At 44.7% G+C, this 20,023-nt stretch overlaps 1 protein-coding gene across 6 annotated transcripts in view; it reads left to right on the forward strand.

Moving 5' to 3' along the window:
* The window catches only part of APLP2 (amyloid beta precursor like protein 2), a 48,066-nt gene that overhangs the window by 17,539 nt on the left and 10,504 nt on the right, over positions 1 to 20,023 (forward strand). For 5 of the 6 annotated variants that reach the window (XM_082297028.1, XM_082297029.1, XM_082297030.1 and 2 more), the window contains exons 2-11: positions 4,374 to 4,547; positions 5,796 to 5,925; positions 10,143 to 10,255; positions 11,754 to 11,929; positions 12,804 to 13,021; positions 14,622 to 14,789; positions 16,716 to 16,831; positions 17,401 to 17,475; positions 18,645 to 18,803; positions 19,250 to 19,378. In XM_082297028.1, coding sequence (XP_082153154.1) covers positions 4,374 to 4,547; positions 5,796 to 5,925; positions 10,143 to 10,255; positions 11,754 to 11,929; positions 12,804 to 13,021; positions 14,622 to 14,789; positions 16,716 to 16,831; positions 17,401 to 17,475; positions 18,645 to 18,803; positions 19,250 to 19,378 — 1,458 coding nt within the window. The remainder of the gene's footprint in view (positions 1 to 4,373; positions 4,548 to 5,795; positions 5,926 to 10,142; positions 10,256 to 11,753; positions 11,930 to 12,803; positions 13,022 to 14,621; positions 14,790 to 16,715; positions 16,832 to 17,400; positions 17,476 to 18,644; positions 18,804 to 19,249; positions 19,379 to 20,023) is intronic. The other variant, XM_082297033.1, reaches the window with a different exon arrangement.

The following is a 20,023-nucleotide window of genomic DNA, read 5'->3' on the forward strand; positions in this document are numbered from 1 at the left end:
TGCAGTTCTCCATTGGAGCTTTCTTCAGCACCTTAAAATTCTAGAGGCTGGAGTTTCAGTCTTAAAACAGCTTAATCTTCCATGGTGTTATGTGGAGAGCTACTCGTGTTGCTGCAGGGGAAGCCTGATGAAAAGCTTGGGCAGTGTGGGTTCTCCTCACAGGCTCTCCAAGCTTCTCAAGCTCCCTTCCACTCTGGTTTTGCTGGAATAAAGGCTCATTCTGGCTAATCTGATCAGATGGACAAGGCTACGGTCATGTTTGACCCCACCAAAAATGCAGAATTCAGTTAAATATGACATTTTGCAGATACCTTTGTGCTATTAAGGAAAGCTCTCAGGAACTAATTTGTGTGAATTATTACTATCAGCTTTTCTTCACAAGAGATAAGCTCCAATCACCCTTCAAGCCTCAAGTCCCCAGCAGCATGCCAGATGGTTTTCCAGAATAGCATTCCGTAGGGAGCTGAATGGACAGCATGTGAAATAAGTTATGTTGTGATGAGGTTTAACAGATCACAGCAATAGAAGGCAAAGGATATGGATGTGGTTTTCATGTTTACATCTTTACAAACCAGAACTGCAATGTACTGCTTGTGTTTCAAGGGTAGATGTAAAATACTCTTTATTTTACTAAAGTCTCTAGCCTTGTGTCCCCCCTTCGGGATTGGGGATACTTGCAGGAGGAACAGATATGACCCTTTTTAGCACCTGGAGCCCAGGCCTCCAGGTGGGTTATGCTCACACATTAAATCCTGTGTCACAAGCTGAAGAGGCCAGTAGTAAATAAAATCCAGGATACTTGGGCAGACACTTCCATCAGAGAAAAGGAAAATTTAGGGTCTTGAATTCCAGTGTTTCAAGACCATAAATCAGGCACCGCATGGCAGGATGAGGAATTTAACTGACATTAACTGGCCAGAGATTTATGTGTTTATGGAATCAAAAACTTCTTTGGTCTTGGAAAGCAAACTGGATTACAGAATTATACCAAAAGGCAGAGCCCTGTTTCTCCTGAAACATCTTGTAAATTCAAGTGCCGGTGAGGAAAAAAGTAATGGTTTACGGAACAGTCTTTTCCTAAATAACATTTGTCTTGCTCTCATGTCATGGATATGTATTAATAGGATAATAGCTACTTTTTAATGTTCAGCAAGGATGTATACAACTGGATGAACTGTCTTCCATCATGTGTGTGTTGCCCCTCCTGATCTGTCAGGCTGCTTATTTAAAGGATTGAATAGTTGCTCCCCAGCACTAAAAGAAGCAGCTGCTTCCATTTATGGCTGGGAAATTCCCAGAGAAAAATGTGCTGTCAGTTTGTTCATCCCTTTGCAATGTGGATTGGGTGAATTCTCTGAAGTACTAAAGAGCTTAACTAAGGACATGGCTTTATCCCAAGCTTTGTGCTGGTTTACATGTTCTGAAGCCTTCCTTTTGCAGAGTGATGTTTGAGTGTAGCCTGAGGGATCTGCTTCCAGTTTTGATACACCGAAGGCAATTGTGGGAAGCATCAGAAAGTTTCTTGGTCCCAAAAGGCTCTTGTAGGTGACCTTTTTCTCTGTTTAAGTGTCAGTGTTAAAAGATGTGGCCTCCATGAAGTTTGGAGGTGCTGTATTCTCTCATTACAGCTAAAATGAGATCAAAGTACTAGATTAAATAACTGATATGATTGAGGGCTGGAGTGGATTGCCAGTGAAGGAAAATTGAAGCCCATTGCTCAAAAATCTTGTCTTGCAGGTCCTGGGGTTAAAAAATCAACTTGTGTATCTCAAAGTTCATTAACTCACCCAACAGCGCAATTCAAGAGAAGATTTCTGCTGGTTGATTAAAAGTGATGAAATCAAGCAAGTAATTAGTCTCGTTTGTTCAGCTGTGAATTGGGGCTTAGCATGTTCTGGTAGCTACGGCAACAGCACTCGACTGATATGCAAACTATGCGAGCAATCCAAGGAGGAGGAATGATACCTTTGCAGGGATCGAGCCAGAGAGGCAGCAAAAACAAACACTGGCTCGAATCAGTATGTAAATAGGGGGTGGTCATGATTTCAGGAGGTTGGTATGTGTTTGAACAGGAGTTTTGCTCATGCAAGAGCTGTGATGAATGGATTACTTAGGGATGTTTCTGCCTCTCGATGGAGCCTGCACCTCTCCTGCCTTCACGAAGTTCCCTTATTGTGCTGCAGACTTGTTAAGTTTGCTTTGAAGGAGCCAGATTTCAGGCATCAGCAGAGCCATCATAGCACATGCATTTATTCTCTTTTGGTGTCCTGTATTTTTAAAAGGGTTTAAAATGCTTCCTGGGTTCTTGATCTTGTGTTTCTTTTCGTTTTTTTCTGGGCGTGGAACTTGGATGTGGTTGTGGTGTTGTCATCAAACAGAATTGTTTTACGGATTGTTTCCTTTAGCATGTCAGGTCCTGTGCTCTCTGGAAAGTGGTTGTTGGTACCAAAGTGGTGTTTGTTTGGAGAGATAAAAAGAGCCTCTTAAAAAGTTTGTGTGTGTTTAGTGTTATGAAGGATCATTCTATGTTTGCCTCTTTCTTCTGAAAAGACAGCAGGGAGCAGGGTTGTGCAAGGCCTACCTATCACAGGTTCTGCTGTGTGCACTTGTAAGATGTTTATTAAAGGCTTGATTTCTGAAAGAACCGAGTTACTGCACCATATTCCCAGCCTCAGTCTATTCCTCAGAGTTCCCCCTGTACCTGCACTATGTGACTCTTTTTTCCTTAGGACAGAGTACAACAAACATACCTGCACTAAACTTGAAAATATATGTGAACTTGGCAGCATTTTGATACTGGGACATCGATGCTGCTATCTGTTACACATAGTTTGGTATTTCCTTGCTTTGTGGTCTGTGTTAAAACATGCTGTCATGAGCATCTGTTGATTAGAAGGGTCAGAGTAAATAGAAACCACTTGTATAAGACTGTTTCTCTTAAGTGATGCACGGGTGAATAGTACTTAAAATTCAAGGGGTCATTTTTCTGCAGTTAATACTTGAATTTATGCTTTTATGCCTCAGGTTGGTTTTCTCCCCCAAGCACTAATCTTGTGCTCAGCTCTAAACAATCCTTGACTTTCAGAGTGTTGAAATGTCTTATCTCCAGGCAGTGAGATAAGGGGAGGGGGAGAAATGAGCTAATTATAATGGAGTTATTCTTTTTCCTAATATCCAGTAACTAGGAGCTGCACAAAGAAGTTGTCCAGTTGAATTCTACTCTTTATTCCTTTATTTGCTTTAGGCATACAAATATTGGTATGAATTGATGGGGGTCTGCAGGCAGTAGGGGATGAACAGTGACCACAGTAATTTATGCATTTTTCAGTGCACAAAAAGTTAAATATGAAGGCAGGACTGGTAGCCTGGGGTTGTGTTGCCTGCCAGTGAAAAGCAGCTTAGGGCCAGCAGACTCTGCATTGCTGTTTCCATCTGGAGTAGTTGAAATTGATTTAATTCTCCTGAACACCTTAAAGAGCATTTGATTTAGTAATTCATCTGCTTTTTTGCCTTATGCCTCTTTCTCTTTTGCAACAGGTAGTAGTTATTTAAGGAGAGCATGTTCAGCTCCCACCATCCACTTGGTCTTCTCAGAAAAAAAAAAAAAAAAAAAAGGTCTGCAATTTAATGTACTCCTCTTTTTCCTCTTTTGGTCAGCCAGCAAGATTTCAGAAAGGGGCCCTGACCTTATTTTCATTGCTCAGTTTGCAGTTTGACCCAAATGTGGACCTGGGCTGTCAGGTTTTTGTCTGCTGGTGCGCAGAACACATCTGAAACAGCTCCCCATAGGAGTGCACTGAATGGGACACAACAGGCTTTGAGGAGCTGGTTGCCACAGCTATTTTTTCTGATTCAGCAGAAATCATCTTTATTTGTATGTTTGAGCAAAAATCTTGGGTATTTCTATCCCAATTATTCAATAATATTGGGATAAACACATAGTTTTAAACTCTGAGCAGGATTCTTGCAGTGGGACACAGTTATTTTATTATTAGTAGTAATACCTGCTTGTGTGTAACCTCACAGAGGTCCTTCTGCCAAAAGTTATTAGTATTATTTAGTAAGTTTTTCAGACATTTGTTTTGCCCCCATATAGGTGCAGCCTTTTAGTGGGAATTATTCTTGATTTTGGTAAGCTGTTGTTCCAGTTATAAAAACAGAGTTTGTGAAAACAAATGCCTTGCTGGTGAAAACTTGGGGTTGGCTCAGCATCTCAAGGAATGTTGTTACAAAATAGTTTGCAAGACTCCACTGATATTCTGGATCAAGCAGGAGCTGTCTGAGAAGATGCCAGAGGGTTTCTGGTTCTGTGAGTTGTTGAGTCTTTGATCAGATAATGAATCAAGGTGTTTTGTTTTGGTTTGTCTTCACAGGCCCTTGCAGCCAATGCTGGGACAGGGTTTGCGGTGGCAGAGCCTCAAATTGCCATGTTCTGTGGGAAGCTAAATATGCATGTGAACATCCAGACTGGGAAATGGGAACCTGACACTTCTGGGACCAAGAGCTGCTTTGGAAGAAAGGAGGAGATTCTGCAATATTGCCAGGAGGTGAGATTTTCTGTGTAATCCTGACTCTTCACTGCTGTGAAGGAATTGGATTCCAATTTAGCTGCTCAGTAGCAAATTAACCCTGCAGGAGATGAGCTTGCTTTTGCCCATGTCCAATTCCCTGTACTGTCCTGCTGAGTTATTACCCAGGAAGAGCAGGGAGGACACTGCAGTGGGATTTAGAAGCTACCTCAGATCACCTCACACTGCCACAGAAGGTCCTTGGTCTGTATGTCAGAGGTATCTTCATGTATGTTTGCAGGGCTCTACCCAAATGTTCTGCCTCCGAGCTGGTTAACCAGCATCTGCTCCCTGTTGTGTAAAATGGAACCTGACACCTATTCTAGGTAGAATGTGGCTGTGCTATTCTCAGTGATGTGTTCAGATCAGCCAGAATATTAGAAAAATATTTTAATTAAATTCTGATGGTATTTTTAAGCTCTTTATACTTTATTGCAAAAGATGTAATCGTCTTCTGCTGTGTTTCAGATACTCTATAACATATTGGCCTTGTCCAGTGTCTTTAATTGCTCCTATGAGGTGACAGGCACATAAAATACCACAAGGAATGTATTTTTTTTTAATGGGAAAGCAACAGAATGTACCATGTCTGGACTGGAAAACTTTTTAAACTGTTTTACAAGGCTGATATAACTGGGGCTGCATTTTTTTTCACGTAGTAGAAGCCTAAATATAAGCCAGTGTCTGGATGTGAGAACTTGAGCAGGGCATAAGGATCAAATTAATACATCATAAATGGACCAGGCATGAGGAAACCTGAGGAGGTGGGTGCTTTTTCTGACAGGTGTTGAGAGAGTCTGAAGACATTACTAAACCCTGTTTGTTGGTGATTGCTGTTCCAGGGGGTATTGTGTTGCTCCAGAAAGAATTAAACAGCTACATCTCCTCCAAACCTGAATACCCAGATGCTCCTCCTCCACTGCTGTGCAAATCCAGACCCCTTAGCTTAGTGCCAGTGAGGCCTCTTGCCCTGACCTGGCTTTCTCCTGCCTCAAAGCAGTGACATATCCATTTCTGAAGCCCTGTGTGACAGACAGCTGGAGCTTTCTTTATGTCTCCAGCTGTCCTGAGTTTGATCCAGAGGAGAGCGTGTGTCCATGTGCAAACTCCAACTTGTTCCTGTGTAGAGAATCAGCCTCACTACTCTACTACACTACTGAGGTAGGGGCTGCTCTGCACATTCTCTGTCCTTTCTGGAGAGAAACCTCTGTCTGTGCTGTTCCCCAGATGTACCCAGACCTTCAGATCACCAACGTGGTGGAAGCCAACCAGCCTGTCAGCATCGACAGCTGGTGCAAGCGTGGGAAGAAGCAATGCAAGGACCACACTCACATCGTCGTGCCCTTCAAGTGCCTGGGTGAGTGTGTGCTGGGTGTGCTGTGCATTCCTGTGGGAGAAGCAAGGAATTGCCTCCTGGGTTCTTACAGAGAGAACAACTCAGTTTGTAAGACTTCTCTTGTATCAGGTTGTCATTTCCACATTCAACTTCCACCGAAACATTTTTCTTTCCACAAGATGGAACTCTGCCTTTCTGGAGCAGATCAACAGCTTGGTAACAGCTGTGGTGGAATAATGGTGCCTGGCATGAAAAACAAATCCCCATTCTCTCTGCAACTGCCATAAAAACCTGAAGGCTATTGTATCTGAGTATCACAAAGACATTGGGATTTAATATTTTGATCCTATTTTTGTGAAGCTTTAATATTTTGTTGCCTTGGAGACTTAAATGCTCAGTGTGCTCAGGCTTCCTGCTTGGTCTTGGCAAGAGATCTCTATTCTATTTCAATGACTATATTTAAACGTTGCTGTTTCAAAGAGGCCCTGCTTCTTGCAGCTGTATCCCCTGTCCCCATTTTGAACTGTGAAAGAGTATGAAATAAACTGTGATGGATTTCATGGTGCTTTCCAGAATCTCCCCACCCACTGGAATCAGGCAGCATGTTTTAACTGGTTAACTTGTGACTTCTGACTTGTGGGTTGTGGCTGACACTGCGCTGCCCCATGCTGCCCCAGCTTAGTTTCAGCTGGCTGACTTTCTTTTCAGTTATCCACTGGAAAAGACTTGTATGAAGTCTTGGAAGAGTCTGATTGCTGGGAGCATTCAGTAGGAACCAGTTTTCATAATTTCTATTCGTATCTTAGGTTACCATGCGATTTGACAAGGAGAACTCCAGCAAAGAAGCAGAACCATGTGGGTGTTTTGTCCTTTATGTAATACCTTCCACTAGACAATCATAAAGCACTTCATTAAACATACAAGTTATTGTGGACACATCCTGGGAGAAAGGTGCTTGTGTTTATAGATGTGGAAATTCAGGTTTGGGAAGCAACCAAGCCCTGATCATAAGAACTTCCGATGGAAATAAGGATGAAAGCAAGATCCCTGGATTTATAAGGAGTTGTCTTTTTTACAAATCCTTCCCCAAGCCTAATCTCCAGCTGAAAAATAAACTGATTTTACTGATACTGCCCTAAAATTTGATACTCATTAAACCATTTATTCAGGTTTTTCATCAGTGTATTTCACACTGTTCATGACTTGCAGGCCCCAGCCTGTGAGGCTGCTTTGGTTTTCAGATCTCAGTTGCAAGTCTGGAGTCCATACAATCTCTTTGTCTTTAGCACTACACACATTGCTTGTTGTAAATGGATGTTTCTCTGGGATTATAGTCAAACTGTGGGATTTTGTTCCCATTCTTGGTTGTGTTTTCCTTGCGTCTTGGTTCTAAAGACAGGTGTCTGCTAAGGAAGGCAGGAGCCTCCCCTGGAATGGAAAATACGGCCCCCTCCCCTCCGAATTATTATAATTTTGAAATTAATGGGCTTTCAGGCAAAGATATGAGAAAAGAAATAGCAGTTCTTTACTAGTGTGTGTATGTATAGCGAGGCAAACGACAACAACGGTGACAACAACAAACGAGAACAGCAAACCCAATGAACGGTCGGGCTCTTCCCGCTATTGCAGCGCTTTCCCCCCGGTGCAGTTCCGCTCACGGCCGGCAGGGGCGCTGGTGGCTCCCGGCCGGGCAGGGCGGGTGCGATGGTTCCCCCGCGGCTGCAGGGGGCGCTGTGGCGCGGCTCCGGCCACCTCTCTCTGTCTCTCTCTCTCTGTCTCTCTCTCTCTGTCTCTCTCTCTCTCTCTCTCTGTCTCTCTCTCTCTCTCTGTGGTAAAGGTAGCACAGCCAGCGGGGGGATGGAGAAGGCGCTGCTTTTACAAACTCCCAGGGGAGCCGGTCCCAGTGCCCCGGCTGATAGCGAAAGCAGCTGTAGCAGGAGCCTCAGGAGAAGGAGGCTGGAACGGCAGGGTGGACTCACCCAGAGGTAGCAAGCAAGAGGCAGCAGAAACGCCGCAGCTGGGAGGGGCAGGCCCTCCTGGCAAGCAGGGGTGAAGGGTGCAGTGTAGCACAAAGCTGGGAAGGGCAGAGGTACGGTGGGTGTTGGGCAGCAGCCCCCAGTGGGAAACTGAGGGCACTGAGGGGTCCCGGCAGGGCACGCTCCAGCTCTGAGCTTCCCGACAGTAGAGCAGTAAAAGAAGCCAAGCTGGGAGGCTCAGTCACAGTGCTGAAGCAAAAAAACCCAAAAAACCAAAAAAACAAAAAACAAACAAACAAAAACAAACAAACAAAAAAAAAACCACACACAAAAAAAAAACCACCAAAAAAAAGCAGGCAAAACCCACAGGAGCAACAGGATCCCTGGTCAGAGATACCAGCTGTGTGTGTCCAGTCGAACAGCATGCCCAAAAAAAGAAGGAGCTGTCCCCAGAAACTCCAGCCTGGCTCCCACTGCCGCAATACTCCCAGAGCCAGGGAGGATGGGGGGGCAGCCCCCAGAAACAAGACAAAAGAAAACAGAGCAAAACCCCCCACAATTATCTGGGATAATAAACTATCCCCAAGACACCTTGATACATTAATGCACAGCGTACCTTGAGGTAGGATCCTGCCACCATACCCTTTTTAATCTTCTCTGCCCCTCCCCCACAAAGGAAAACTCCTTTGTATTTTAAAGGTGACGAGAAGAACCCATGAATCTTCTGCCTTCAGCCCCCAGAACCACGGTCTCTTGGTTTTAAAGTTTGCTCAGTTTTACTTTTCTTATCAGGAGCATTGAAACCTTTCCTGATAGAGTAGGATGAAAGATTATTAACTCAAAATTCTAACTAGCCAGTTTTGAGATAAGAAAATGGGGAAAATACCATCTCTTTGTTAGTTTAAAATGTAAGTAATTGCAAAGGGATGGTTAAGGTCATTTGATTTCATTATCTTCAATTATCAGGTAATCTAACTCTAAACTATTTAACTTTTCTATGCTGTATAGACGTGTCCATAAGCTTTTAGTATTAACACTAAGGAGTTGCAAAAAAATTGGTCATGCAAACAATATTTAAAATATATTTTGAAAAATAGTGTGAAAGATTGGTTGGACAAAGAATTCTGCTTTGTGGAGACTGTGAGAAAAAGTCTTAAAAGCTTTTCTCCAGTTTTAACAAATGATGCCTAAAGCTGCTGGTCATGTGTGCAGGGAAAGTGCTTTGAAACACTTGTGCTGAAGATCTTTTCCTGGTCTTCTTAGAGTATCTAGCTCTCTCCTTATTTTAAAATCACTGAGTGCAGCATTTGAATCTGCAAGGAAGAAAGGAAAAACCTCAGCTTGGAGAACATCTGACATTTGGATTCCAGTGGCAGTGTTTACTGGGACTTCTGGGGTAAGAAGAGGAAGTGATGCTCATTTAGTTCTGATCCTTAGTCCGCATGTGTTGGTACCAAACTGAATGATGGTGGAAATTTATGGTAAATAGCTTTTAATTCCAACTAGAGTGTACAGTAGAGCGATTCTCTCTCTCCCATCTTCCTCAAAAGCTAAAGTCTGGGTTTGGCACAAAGATTGTGCCAAAGGTTCCTCGTGCTGGTGAGCTTGTGGTTATCTAGATATTGGAATGCAGTGTATTTGCTGACTCTGGTTGTACTCTGCTATTTAGGCTGTATAGTTTTTATTTTCCAGACCTCTCTGTTTTGGTTAGGGCAGTGAATGTGCTGCAGCTGATCTTGAATTAAACCATCTGGAAACAAAACAAAACCAAACAAGACTTGCTCAGATACTGAAAACATAGATAACACCCTCAGCATATAAAAGTTTCCAGGCTGTTACAGCAGCAGACAGCATGAAGGAACTTTGGTATGATGCAACTCATTTGGAAGTAGGTGATTAAGTGGTCTGAAACTTCCGAGTGCAAACACAATCTTCTCAAAGATTTGAGTGAAATCTCTTCAGTCAATCCTTTCATGGAAGAACAATTGTTTATTAACTTGCACTGTAAACTCTGCCTTCAGTTCAGCTTTAGGGGTCAGCAGGATCACCCTGTGCTCCTGGTTTTACCTTGGAATCTCTGAGGCTCTGTTTTTCTTTAGATTCTCAGAGATAATTTTCACAGTTGGTGTGACTTGTCTCCTTTAAGAATATACCAAACCCTCAAGGCACACGCACAGAGTGCTCTTTGGGGGACTTCTGATGGAGGCTTCATTTGCTGTTGGAAGCTGGACGAGTGTGAACTGTGGCCATTGTGTTTTTCAGTGGGTGAGTTTGTAAGCGATGTCCTGCTGGTTCCTGAGAAATGCCGGTTCTTCCACAAGGAGCGCATGGATGTGTGTGAGAGCCACCAGCACTGGCACACCGTGGCAAAGGAGGTAATGGAGCCACTGGGACAGGAGTTTGTTTATTCTGGATCTGTCCACTTGGATGCTTGTAGTGTTGGAGCATAGCAGTGTTTCACTCTGGGTTGCTATTCCCATGTTCCAGTCAATGAACTGAGGCAGACAGCAAGGAAATAAAAATTTAAAAGTACTCAAGTGACTTAAAAACGTGTGTAGCAGTTGAATTATTCTTTGTGAAAAGCTGTCCTAAATAGCTTATCCATATCATAGAGCTAGGAATTGAAATCAGGGCTCTGGGATACTGCTTTAACCAATGGTTCATCCCTCTTTCTTTCCTCTTTCCAGGGAGATACAGTGGGCATAGGATAGCTCGTATTTTTCTTGCACATTTTGCTTTTATGTACCTGCTGCTGCTGAGGATTTGGCTGGGAGGGCTTGCCTGGGAGCACTCTGAGTTTCATTGGGACTGATTAGTGGAGGTTTTACATAAGAGATGGATTATATTCTTAAAATAAATCTAGCCCGTGGTTTTGGGGGGGTTTTGTGGTTTTTTATCTGACTAGCTAAACTGTTGCGAAAGCTCTGCACTCCCATTTGAAGCAGGGGTAATAAAAACAAGATCCTGACAGAATGTTCATGTTTTCCATTTTGTAGAAGCAACAATTGTAGAAACGGCAACACAAGAACCAGTTGTTAACCAGATGAGGTTAAGGATGCTCCACTTAAAATTCCTACTTTAAAATCCTGTGAGCAAAAATCTGTCTAAATAAAGCTGTACTAGAGGAATTGTCTTTTAATTGAGGGTAAACTTGTTAATGTCTAGAAAATTGAAAAATCGTTTGCTTTAAATGTAGTTGGAGAACTTTTCCAGCAATATTTGGCTCATTTAAAATCCGTGCTGTAACAAAGCAAAGCACAAAAGCGTTCCGATGGGCGTAATAAAGCTTTTCTTCATTCTTTTCTGGGCACCTCAAAGCCAAGTATTTCCTTAGCTTAAGAGAAGTGAATAGACATAATGTCCAAGCATAGTTTACGTTTGGCTTTTTGTTGAATTATCTGATTGATTTTCATCTACAGCATGGTAAAATAATCCTGACGCAAAGTCTGTCTGAGCAATTGTTCACTTGCTCTAATGTAAAGTTTAATAGATGAAGTTTAATGAAATGGCCAGCCCAGAAAAGCAAACAGCCTTTCTGGTTCTTTCAAGTGTTCTCTGTTGAGTTGGCACAAAATGTTTAGGTTTTTTTTCCTGAACTTTGCCAGGCTGACAAACCAGCAGTTGTTGGGGCTGGGGTGTGAAACGTTAACACCAGGAAGAACTGGGTGGTTCTGAATCTGGGACTTCTGTGAGGATTTTTTTGCACTGCAAGTTTCAAATCCACTTTCCTTTGATGTTCAGATTTAGGTCATGTGTTGCTGTTGTTTTTGCTGTAAAATTTAAACCATTCTTGGGATCTCTGATAGGCAAACTTGAGCTTTATCCAAAGGCAGAGCATGATGCTGAGCTGACGTGAATGGGCTCCCCTTTCAGGCCTGTCTGACAGAAGGGATGATCCTGCACAGCTACGGGATGCTGCTGCCCTGCGGAGTGGATCAGTTCCACGGAACAGAATATGTGTGCTGTCCTCAGACTAAGGTTGTGGATGAAGCTCTGTCCAAAGAGGAAGAGGATGAAGATGAGGATGAAGACTATGATCTCTACAAGAGGTAGAGTTCTTACTGGTGTAGATGTTGACAGCTTTGTACCTGAAGCTGCTGCTTGGGAATGTTTCACAAGGCAGCTCCCTTGTGGTGAGGATTGAGCGAACTTCTGTGCTTCTGAGTTTCCTAAAGGAGTGTCCTGAGCTTGAAGAGGACAAATGGCTTTGCAGTGCCCCTTTTACTGGAGGGGCTAAACACCCGCTCTCCCTTCATCCCTGCAGAGAGTTGGGGTCATTCAGCCTGGAGAAGAGAAGGCTTTAGGGAGACCTTAGAGCCCCTTCCAATTCCTAAACAGGCTCCAAGAGAGCTAGAGAGGGTCTTTGGACAAGGGCCTGTAGGGACAGGACAAAGGGGAATGGCTTCACCCTACCAGAGGGCAGGGATAGATGGATATTGGGGAAAAAAAATCTTCCCTGTGAGGGTGGTGGGGCCCTGGCACAGGTTGCCCAGAGAAGCTGTAGCTGCCCCATTCCTCAAAGAGTCCAACGCCAGGTTGGACAGGACTTGGAGCAGCCTGGGACAGTGGAAGGTATCCTTGTCCAGGGGAGGAGGTGGAACAAGATGGGCTTTAAGGTCCCTTCTAACCCAAACCATTCTGGGATTCTACAGTAGGAACCTGCCCCGAGGTTAGATTTTCACTTACTGAAAAATGGAAAGAGGCTGCATGAAGCCAGGGCCGTGGAGAAGCTCTGCCTGCAGCAGCAGGAGTGTCTGTAATGAGGGATGTCCCATTGCTGTGGGTGATGGGCTAATCAATAGTTGGTACACTTATTTTTCCCATTTCTGGTGTTTCTAGAACAGATGGAAAGAGAATCTTTAGTCTGGTGCATCCAAGTGATTAGCCTTAACTTTACCCCCTAATTTATCCGTGTCCCTCCAGTGAGTTCCCTACAGAGGCAGGTGTAGAAGACTTCACAGGAACAGCTGTGGAGGAAGATGAGGATGAGGATGATGAAGGGGAAGAGGAGGAGGACGTGGTGGAAGACCGTGATTACTACTACGACAGCTACAAGGTTGATGACTACATTGAAGAGACCCCCACAGAGCCCAGCAGCGACAAAGCTATGGCTGAAAAAGAAGTGAGCAGCGACATGAAATGTAAGACACATCCCAGTCCACAGGCCTCCTGCTCCCTTGGAATCATTCCTGTTGGCTGTCAGTTAGTGATGGGGTTTTGATCAAGTCAATAAATGCCACTCGGAAGTTTTATGTGCCAGATAAGTTAGCAAACAGAGGAAAGCTGATGATGCTTATGTTTCAAGTGTTGAAATTAACTCTCTAGAGCATGGGCCATATGTTTCCAGATAAGCAGCAGTTCTGCTGGTGGGAAGCCCAGTGTTTGGCATGTTGAACAAGCACCTCCGTGAAGGTGCAGTGATGAGTCACAAAAGCCATATCTGCAAATTTTGGAAATTGTTAAAGGGACATTTGGGGTACACTGTAAATTTAAAATCTGGTGGTTTATACCAGCTTAAAATGAGGAAGCTAAAAGTGTTGGGCCATACTCTGCAGAGGTGCCATCTGGTCATTTAAGGATGAGGAACATCCTTGGTGCTGCCTTTGCATAAACACTTCCACAAAAGAAAATCAGCCAGCACAACTGACCCAACTTTATTATATGTTAAGATACACTTTCTGCAGTAGTAGAATCTACTGTGCTGGTGGCAGCTTTTGTTGAGTGGTAGATGCCCTTGCAGAGGGCTCATGGTGTGGTGCCTTAGCATTATGTGATGTCCTACACTTTGAATGTAGACGTGTCTGCAGAAAAGGGAGGAGCGGAGAGGGAATGAAATTCAATTAGCTACAGATCACTGAATCATTGCCAGCAGTTCTTGCATCTTTTTGGTAAAATGCCAGCATGCTGCAGATAATTTTCCTTGCTGAAACGAGGCTTAGCTTATATGTGTACCCGTCTGTTACAGATCTGCAGGTGTTGTAAGAGGCTTGGAGGAATATGATTGGGGTGTCTGTTTTGGGGGTATACAGTCTTTTTTCCCTGGAGTACCACGAACAGTTGCTAATATATACACTATATCTGCTCTCTTGCCTCAAAACAGCCCAGCTGCTATTGCTGGCTCACCATGAAGCATTCCCTGCGCCATGTCTGCATGGAGTTTTAATATTTGGTGCATAGATGTTTCAAACCTTAAAACCTCAGTGTCTGAGGCTGGCATGGAGGTCACTCCCTTTGTTTAGCCTGCTTTTTCACTTACTCCTACACCTCCCCTGTAAGATGTGGAGTGTCTGTCCAGGCAGAGTGCAGTGAACAGGACATCCTTGGATGCTTTAAGCAGCCCTAATGGACTGGCTTTCCGTGCTATTGGTTTTATAGAGTGGAGGCTCTCCCACTGGGGCACCCAGGGCATAATGCTGTGGCATCAGCAGAACAGATTCCTCCTTTCCCAGCCCCTGGCTCTGGAGAAATCTCTCACAGATGAGAGCTCCGTGTAGAGACAGAGTGAGCTGCTTGGCTAGCTCCAAAGCACCACGTACAGGCATCTCCCTGACCAGCTTGTGATGGATGTTTTGGAGTGTTAAACCCCCCAAAACTGACAGAAGCCCTTGGGTCAGTGCAGCAGCGATGCTGAGGCTGGTGCCTCAGAGGAAGGGGTGAAGTAGAGCCACCTCTGCATCATGTAAATCGCTCGGCAAGGCCTGTGCTCCTCACCAGCTCATGTTCTCACCCATCTCCACACAGCTGTCTGCTCCCAGGAGGCCATGACAGGGCCCTGCCGGGCTGTGATGCCTCGTTGGTACTTCGATCCTAACAAGAGAAAATGCATTCGCTTTATATATGGAGGCTGCGGAGGCAACAGGAACAATTTTGAGTCAGAGGAGTATTGTATGGCTGTGTGTAAAAAGATGAGTAAGTCCTGCCTCCCACTGGCCTTTTGCAGCTGGCCACTGTCTGTCTGGCGTGTGGTGTCTCCTCCTCCTTGCCTTGGGCAATAGAGGACCTGTCTGTAGCTTATCCCTTTGGTTCTGGTGTCTGTCCCTTTGCAGCAGTCTCCTCCTGTCTCCACTTCCCTAGGTCTGTAGGGTGGTTGTTCCTGGGGAAAGTGGCTCTCATGATATGCTGTCTGTGCTCCCTGGTGACTTGCAGCTCTTGCTGAGGGCTCAGCTGTCCTCTTCCAGATCTACAGCAAGGACCAGGGTCTGTCTCTGACCTCTTGCCTCACTGGCCTTTTAATCAAAATATACGTAAGGAAGCCTTTGCTTTCCCCAGTCATGTTACCATGCATATGTTGGACAGTGGGTTCTGAAAAGCAGACTGCTGTTCTCCTGATAGTAGGCATTTTCTTGCTATTTTAATTTTGGAAAATATCAAACAAGTAGTATAGAATTCAGATTCCCATTTCCAGCTTGGTATGAAATACGAATCACAACTCAATCCCTGTGTTTTTGAGTGCTTAAGGTTTTTGGCACCAATTTCAACTGGCTTTTATGTCAGATGATAAAACTACCAAAACCATTTTAGCCTCCTTATTAATCTTATTGTTGAACTCCAGCACTTCCACTTCAGCTACCATTAAAGCCTTTTGAAAGGCTTTTTGTGTTATCTGGGGCTTGGCAGCCTGACTATACAGCCATAATCCTGTTTACAAAATGTGCTTCATGCAAGTGCTTTAGATTGGGCTATTCTAACTGAGGCAGTGAAAGAAAAGATGTGGATGTCAGGAGCTTTTTGTACAAAAGTTTGTCCTGTTACAGAAGGATTTGGGGCTGGGAAGAGAGTTCTCTGTGTCCAAGCCTGGTTCAGAAATGCCAGGAGCAGACCAAGAATATGGGACTGATATGACATTGTCCCTTGCACGCAACAGTAGTGCCTGTGTTGTATGTTGTCATTATTTTCCCCTAGTTAGAGGGAAGGTTGGTGGATGCAGTGCATGCTAAACTCTTACCCAGTGTTCATGCTGAAGTGCCAGGTAATTTTTTTATGAAGCATGCTGTCTTAATGATGTGTTAGAGGTTTTTTCCACCCAAATAACTAATATGGATGAGAGGTTGCCTTAACTGTCCCTTTGGGCCCTCCCTCAGGCAAAGGGCAACAACGGAGAGCATCATGTTTGCCACAGATCTTTCAGAAAGGCTCTGGGATGTGTAGTTTCTAAAACTGTAGCAAAGGAACGTGTTCAGCACTTCCTGAACTGCAGTGTATAGAATACAGAGCCCCTGATGTGGATTCTGCAGATGCTTGAAGTTTATCAGTTCTGAAATTTTGTTTTTCCCCTTGTCGAATTTGGATGTCTTGAAGTTCCAAACTGTCCAGTGTATTGGACGAGTCACTTTGTCACACTCAGCCTCCTTCTGTCACTGTCTCGTCTAATATCATTGCCTGCAAGTCCTGCATGGTGCATCTGGTAGGAAAGGTAGGTTTGAAATGTAAAATGCTGGTTTTGTGCAGATTTATTGTCAGGCTCCCTAATCATATTAATGATGTCTGGAGCCAGCTTGTCAGTGAACAGCTAGTGCACAGAATGTCACTTAAACCATCCAAAGCCAATGTGGAAGGGAAGGGAAAAGGAATTCTTTATCCTGCCACTGTGTTTCTGGAGCTGAGTGCTACAGTGCTGGGAGGTGTGGTCATCGCTGCCATTTGGGCTGATGGAGCTGATGTTGGACAGAAAATTGGCACCGTAAAGATTCCAAAAGGGACTCTGGAAGGTGGCGGTTCAGTAGGCTCAGCTCGCCAGGCTATTAATGAGGCAGGCATGGAGATTCCTCTCCCTGCCCTCTGCAGTCCAGGATGGCAGGTTGCTGATGCTCTGCTTACCCTTCTCTCTTCATACAGTGCCAACTGATGATGTGGATGTCTACTTTGAAACCCCTGCTGATGACAACGAGCATGCCCGCTTTCAGAAGGCCAAGGAGCAGCTGGAGGTCAGGCACCACAACCGCATGGACCGGGTGAGTGTCAGTCTTCAGGCTTTGTGCTGTGCGGTTCATGTGTCGGCTTGCTGCCCCTGTCTTGCTGGAAAAATCGGTGGTGAAGTGACTTGCTTTCCAATTTCCAGCCTTCTCTGTGTTTCTTTCAGTATGACCACACCATGGCAGTCAGTTTTTTATTTCTCCAGTGTTGGGAGAGAGGAATTAGGTTAGATGCTGGGAAGAAATTCTTTACTCAGAGGGTGCTGAAGTTCTGGCACAGAGAGGCTGTGGATTCCCCATACCTGAAAGTGTCTAAGGCCAGGTTGGACAGGGCTTGGAGCCATCTGGTCTAGTAGAAGGTGTCCCCTGCCCGTGGCAGGGAGTGGAACAAGATGAGCTTTAAGGTCCCTTCCAGCCCAAACCCTTCTGGGATTCTGCAAAACTTGGTTTGTTGCTCAGAGGGATTAAGTGCTAGGTTTAAACCCCACAAGAGCTCTTTTGTGCCTTAAAAAAGGCTGTGCTAGGATCTGTCTGTGAAGGCAAATCAGCTCATAAAGATGAGATACAAATTTGTGTCTTGTTCATGTGTTCTGTCCTTTTCCTGTCAGGTGAAAAAAGAATGGGAGGAGGCAGAGCACCAGGCTGTAAATCTCCCCAAGGCAGAAAGGCAGACTCTGATCCAGGTAAGAATGGAAGGACCTAAAGAGGAAAGTTACTGAGAGAGATTGCAATATTCAGAGCCAAAAGACAGCTGAGATGGAAGAACAGCCTTCCTGCTCTGTCAACAGCTGCTTTATAGAGGAGGTTTGATTCAATTGCTTGCTTTGTTCTTAAAACTGGAGATGATCTGATACTATGCCAGGTCCTTTCCTAGACGCACTAGTAGAAAGTGATCTCACCCCTCAAGCGTAGCGACAGCAGAGCCATATTGTAATTCCAGACCTTTGGCCTGTTTTGCACTGACCGCTGGCCTCAGAGCCTGGTTCAGAGTCAGCCCTGGCTCTCTGGATACACATTTCCTGCTCGGGCAGACTTAGTGAGAACTGCTTAGACAGCAGATAAAGCTGGTGTGCTGCCAAAATGCCAATCTTGTGCCTTACGAGGAGAGTTCAGTTGGACTGTGAAGTTAATCAGGGATATTCGCAGTGTGGGATCATTAGAGGAAGGCTCTTCTGGCATTGACAACTCTGTGAATTTCTCTCAAACCAATATCCAAATAAGTGACTGACTACAGCTTTTAAGCCCACTTTGGATTTTATCCTGGAACACAGTTTTCTCTCTGCATTTTTTTAATATAAATCATTGTTTGGAACTATGTGCAAATCCAAGAATCTGTCATTATCTCTGTTGAAACACAACACTTACTGGACTATTCTGGTTTGTTTGGAGATGAGGGTTATGACCTTCCTAAAAGAATAGAGAGAGATTTGATCTGAAGGCATGCGGATGGAAAATTCCCTATGCAATACCTTTGTAAACTTTTGCAAATTCAGATTAATGGCTCCAGGCTGAAGGGATCAATCCTGTTTTCATATTGCAGGGTCGAGGGCAAGAGTTAATATTGTGTCAGTTGTTCAGCACAGCCTGGATCTCCCAACCCCAACATGGGCTTTATGTGCAAGGTCATTTTCCCTCTTCAGACCTTTGAAATGGCTTCTGAGGGAAGTTCAGAAGGCAAATTGTCACCACTAAATTTGCAGAGATGAAATCTGCATCAGCATTTCTCCATGCCTTTCTCTCCTAACTATAAATGGGTTGCATATGGAGTTTGACAGTCTTTGTTAGTTCTAAAGGGTTACAGGAGTTGTTGGTCACATGGTGCGTTTCACACAGATTACTTTCTTTGCTCTAGCACTTCCAGGCCATGGTGAAATCTCTGGAGAAAGAAGCAGCGAGTGAGAAGCAGCAGCTGGTGGAGACTCACCTGGCTCGTGTGGAAGCCATGCTGAACGATCGCCGTCGCATTGCCCTGGAGAACTACCTGGCTGCCTTGCAGGCTGACCCACCACGGGTGAGTTTCTTCCCAACACTTTGTCCAGTAGGATAGCACTGGGTAGGATGGCAGGTGGGAATGTCTTGGTGAGAACATTGCCTGTGACTTGCAGAAACTGGGAGTTGGTTCCTAGAAAAGCTTCTGTATTGTGGAAGTTGGTGCTGCAGACTTAGCAGTGGGTCTGTAATTGACTCTGTCTCCTTCCTGCCTGGGGAGAAAAACGTCTGCTTTGTTTGGTGTCCATAAGGCACAGTTCATAAGGTGTGGTGTTCTGAGTCATACAGACTAAAAATTAAGTGTTCTGAGTCAAACAGGCTTAATTAAAAGAAAAAAAAATGTCTGGGGATGAGTGCAGGTGACAGATCTGTCCAGCACCAAAGTAGGCTCCCACCTGAAGTGCTGTTTTCTGCTGCGGGTTTGGGTTGACTCCAGTGGTTTGACCTGTTCCTGCTGCCACCCTGCAGCCCCACCGCATCCTGCAGGCCCTGAAGCGCTATGTCCGTGCCGAGAACAAGGACCGGCTGCACACCATCCGCCACTACCAGCACGTCCTGGCAGTGGATCCGGAGAAGGCTGCGCAGATGAAATCCCAGGTATGAGGGGTTTCTCTCAAGGGAGCCATTGTTTCCCAGCCCTGGCTGTTGGAGGCTCTGGAAGCTGTGCGTTGCTGGGTACTACAGCACCTTCATCCTTGTGGAGCTCTCTGTCTCTCCTGTGCTTGCTTCCTGTCACCAGATACGCTCCCTGCAGGGTTTCCCTTGGTGCCTGACTCAGTATTAAGAATTGAAACTCTGATTTATACATTGTTCGTCACACTAAGAAGTTGAGAGGTTTAGAACTAGGTCAGTATCAGTTCTGTGTTTCCTTTTATCAAGCACCCCTGAGATTATTTGCTGGGGACTTGGTTATCTTGAACAGACTTCACTTCTGCCAAGTGTCTACGTGTTTCTTTCTGTAGGCTTGTTCTTCATAGTGCCTGTATTTGGGGTTTGTGGGAATTCTCTTGTGCCTCTGCAGGGTTACTGCCCGGTTTCCAAAGTATAATTTGTAACCCTTTCCAAGCACTTGATCATTGTCATTTGCTTTATCAGAAAGCCTGTTTTTGATGAGTTTATGTTGTAACATTGCACTGTATTTTATTTCTGAGCAGCCAGAAAATCCTTTTCTTTCTGCTGGGTAGTGCATGTGAATATGCTACTTCAGACCTGGCCATTGTACTTGTAAGAGGACTTGCAGAT

The sequence above is a fragment of the Coloeus monedula genome (genome assembly GCF_965178545.1).
Source record: "Coloeus monedula genome assembly, chromosome: 25".
NCBI classification, from domain to species: Eukaryota; Metazoa; Chordata; class Aves; order Passeriformes; family Corvidae; genus Coloeus; species Coloeus monedula.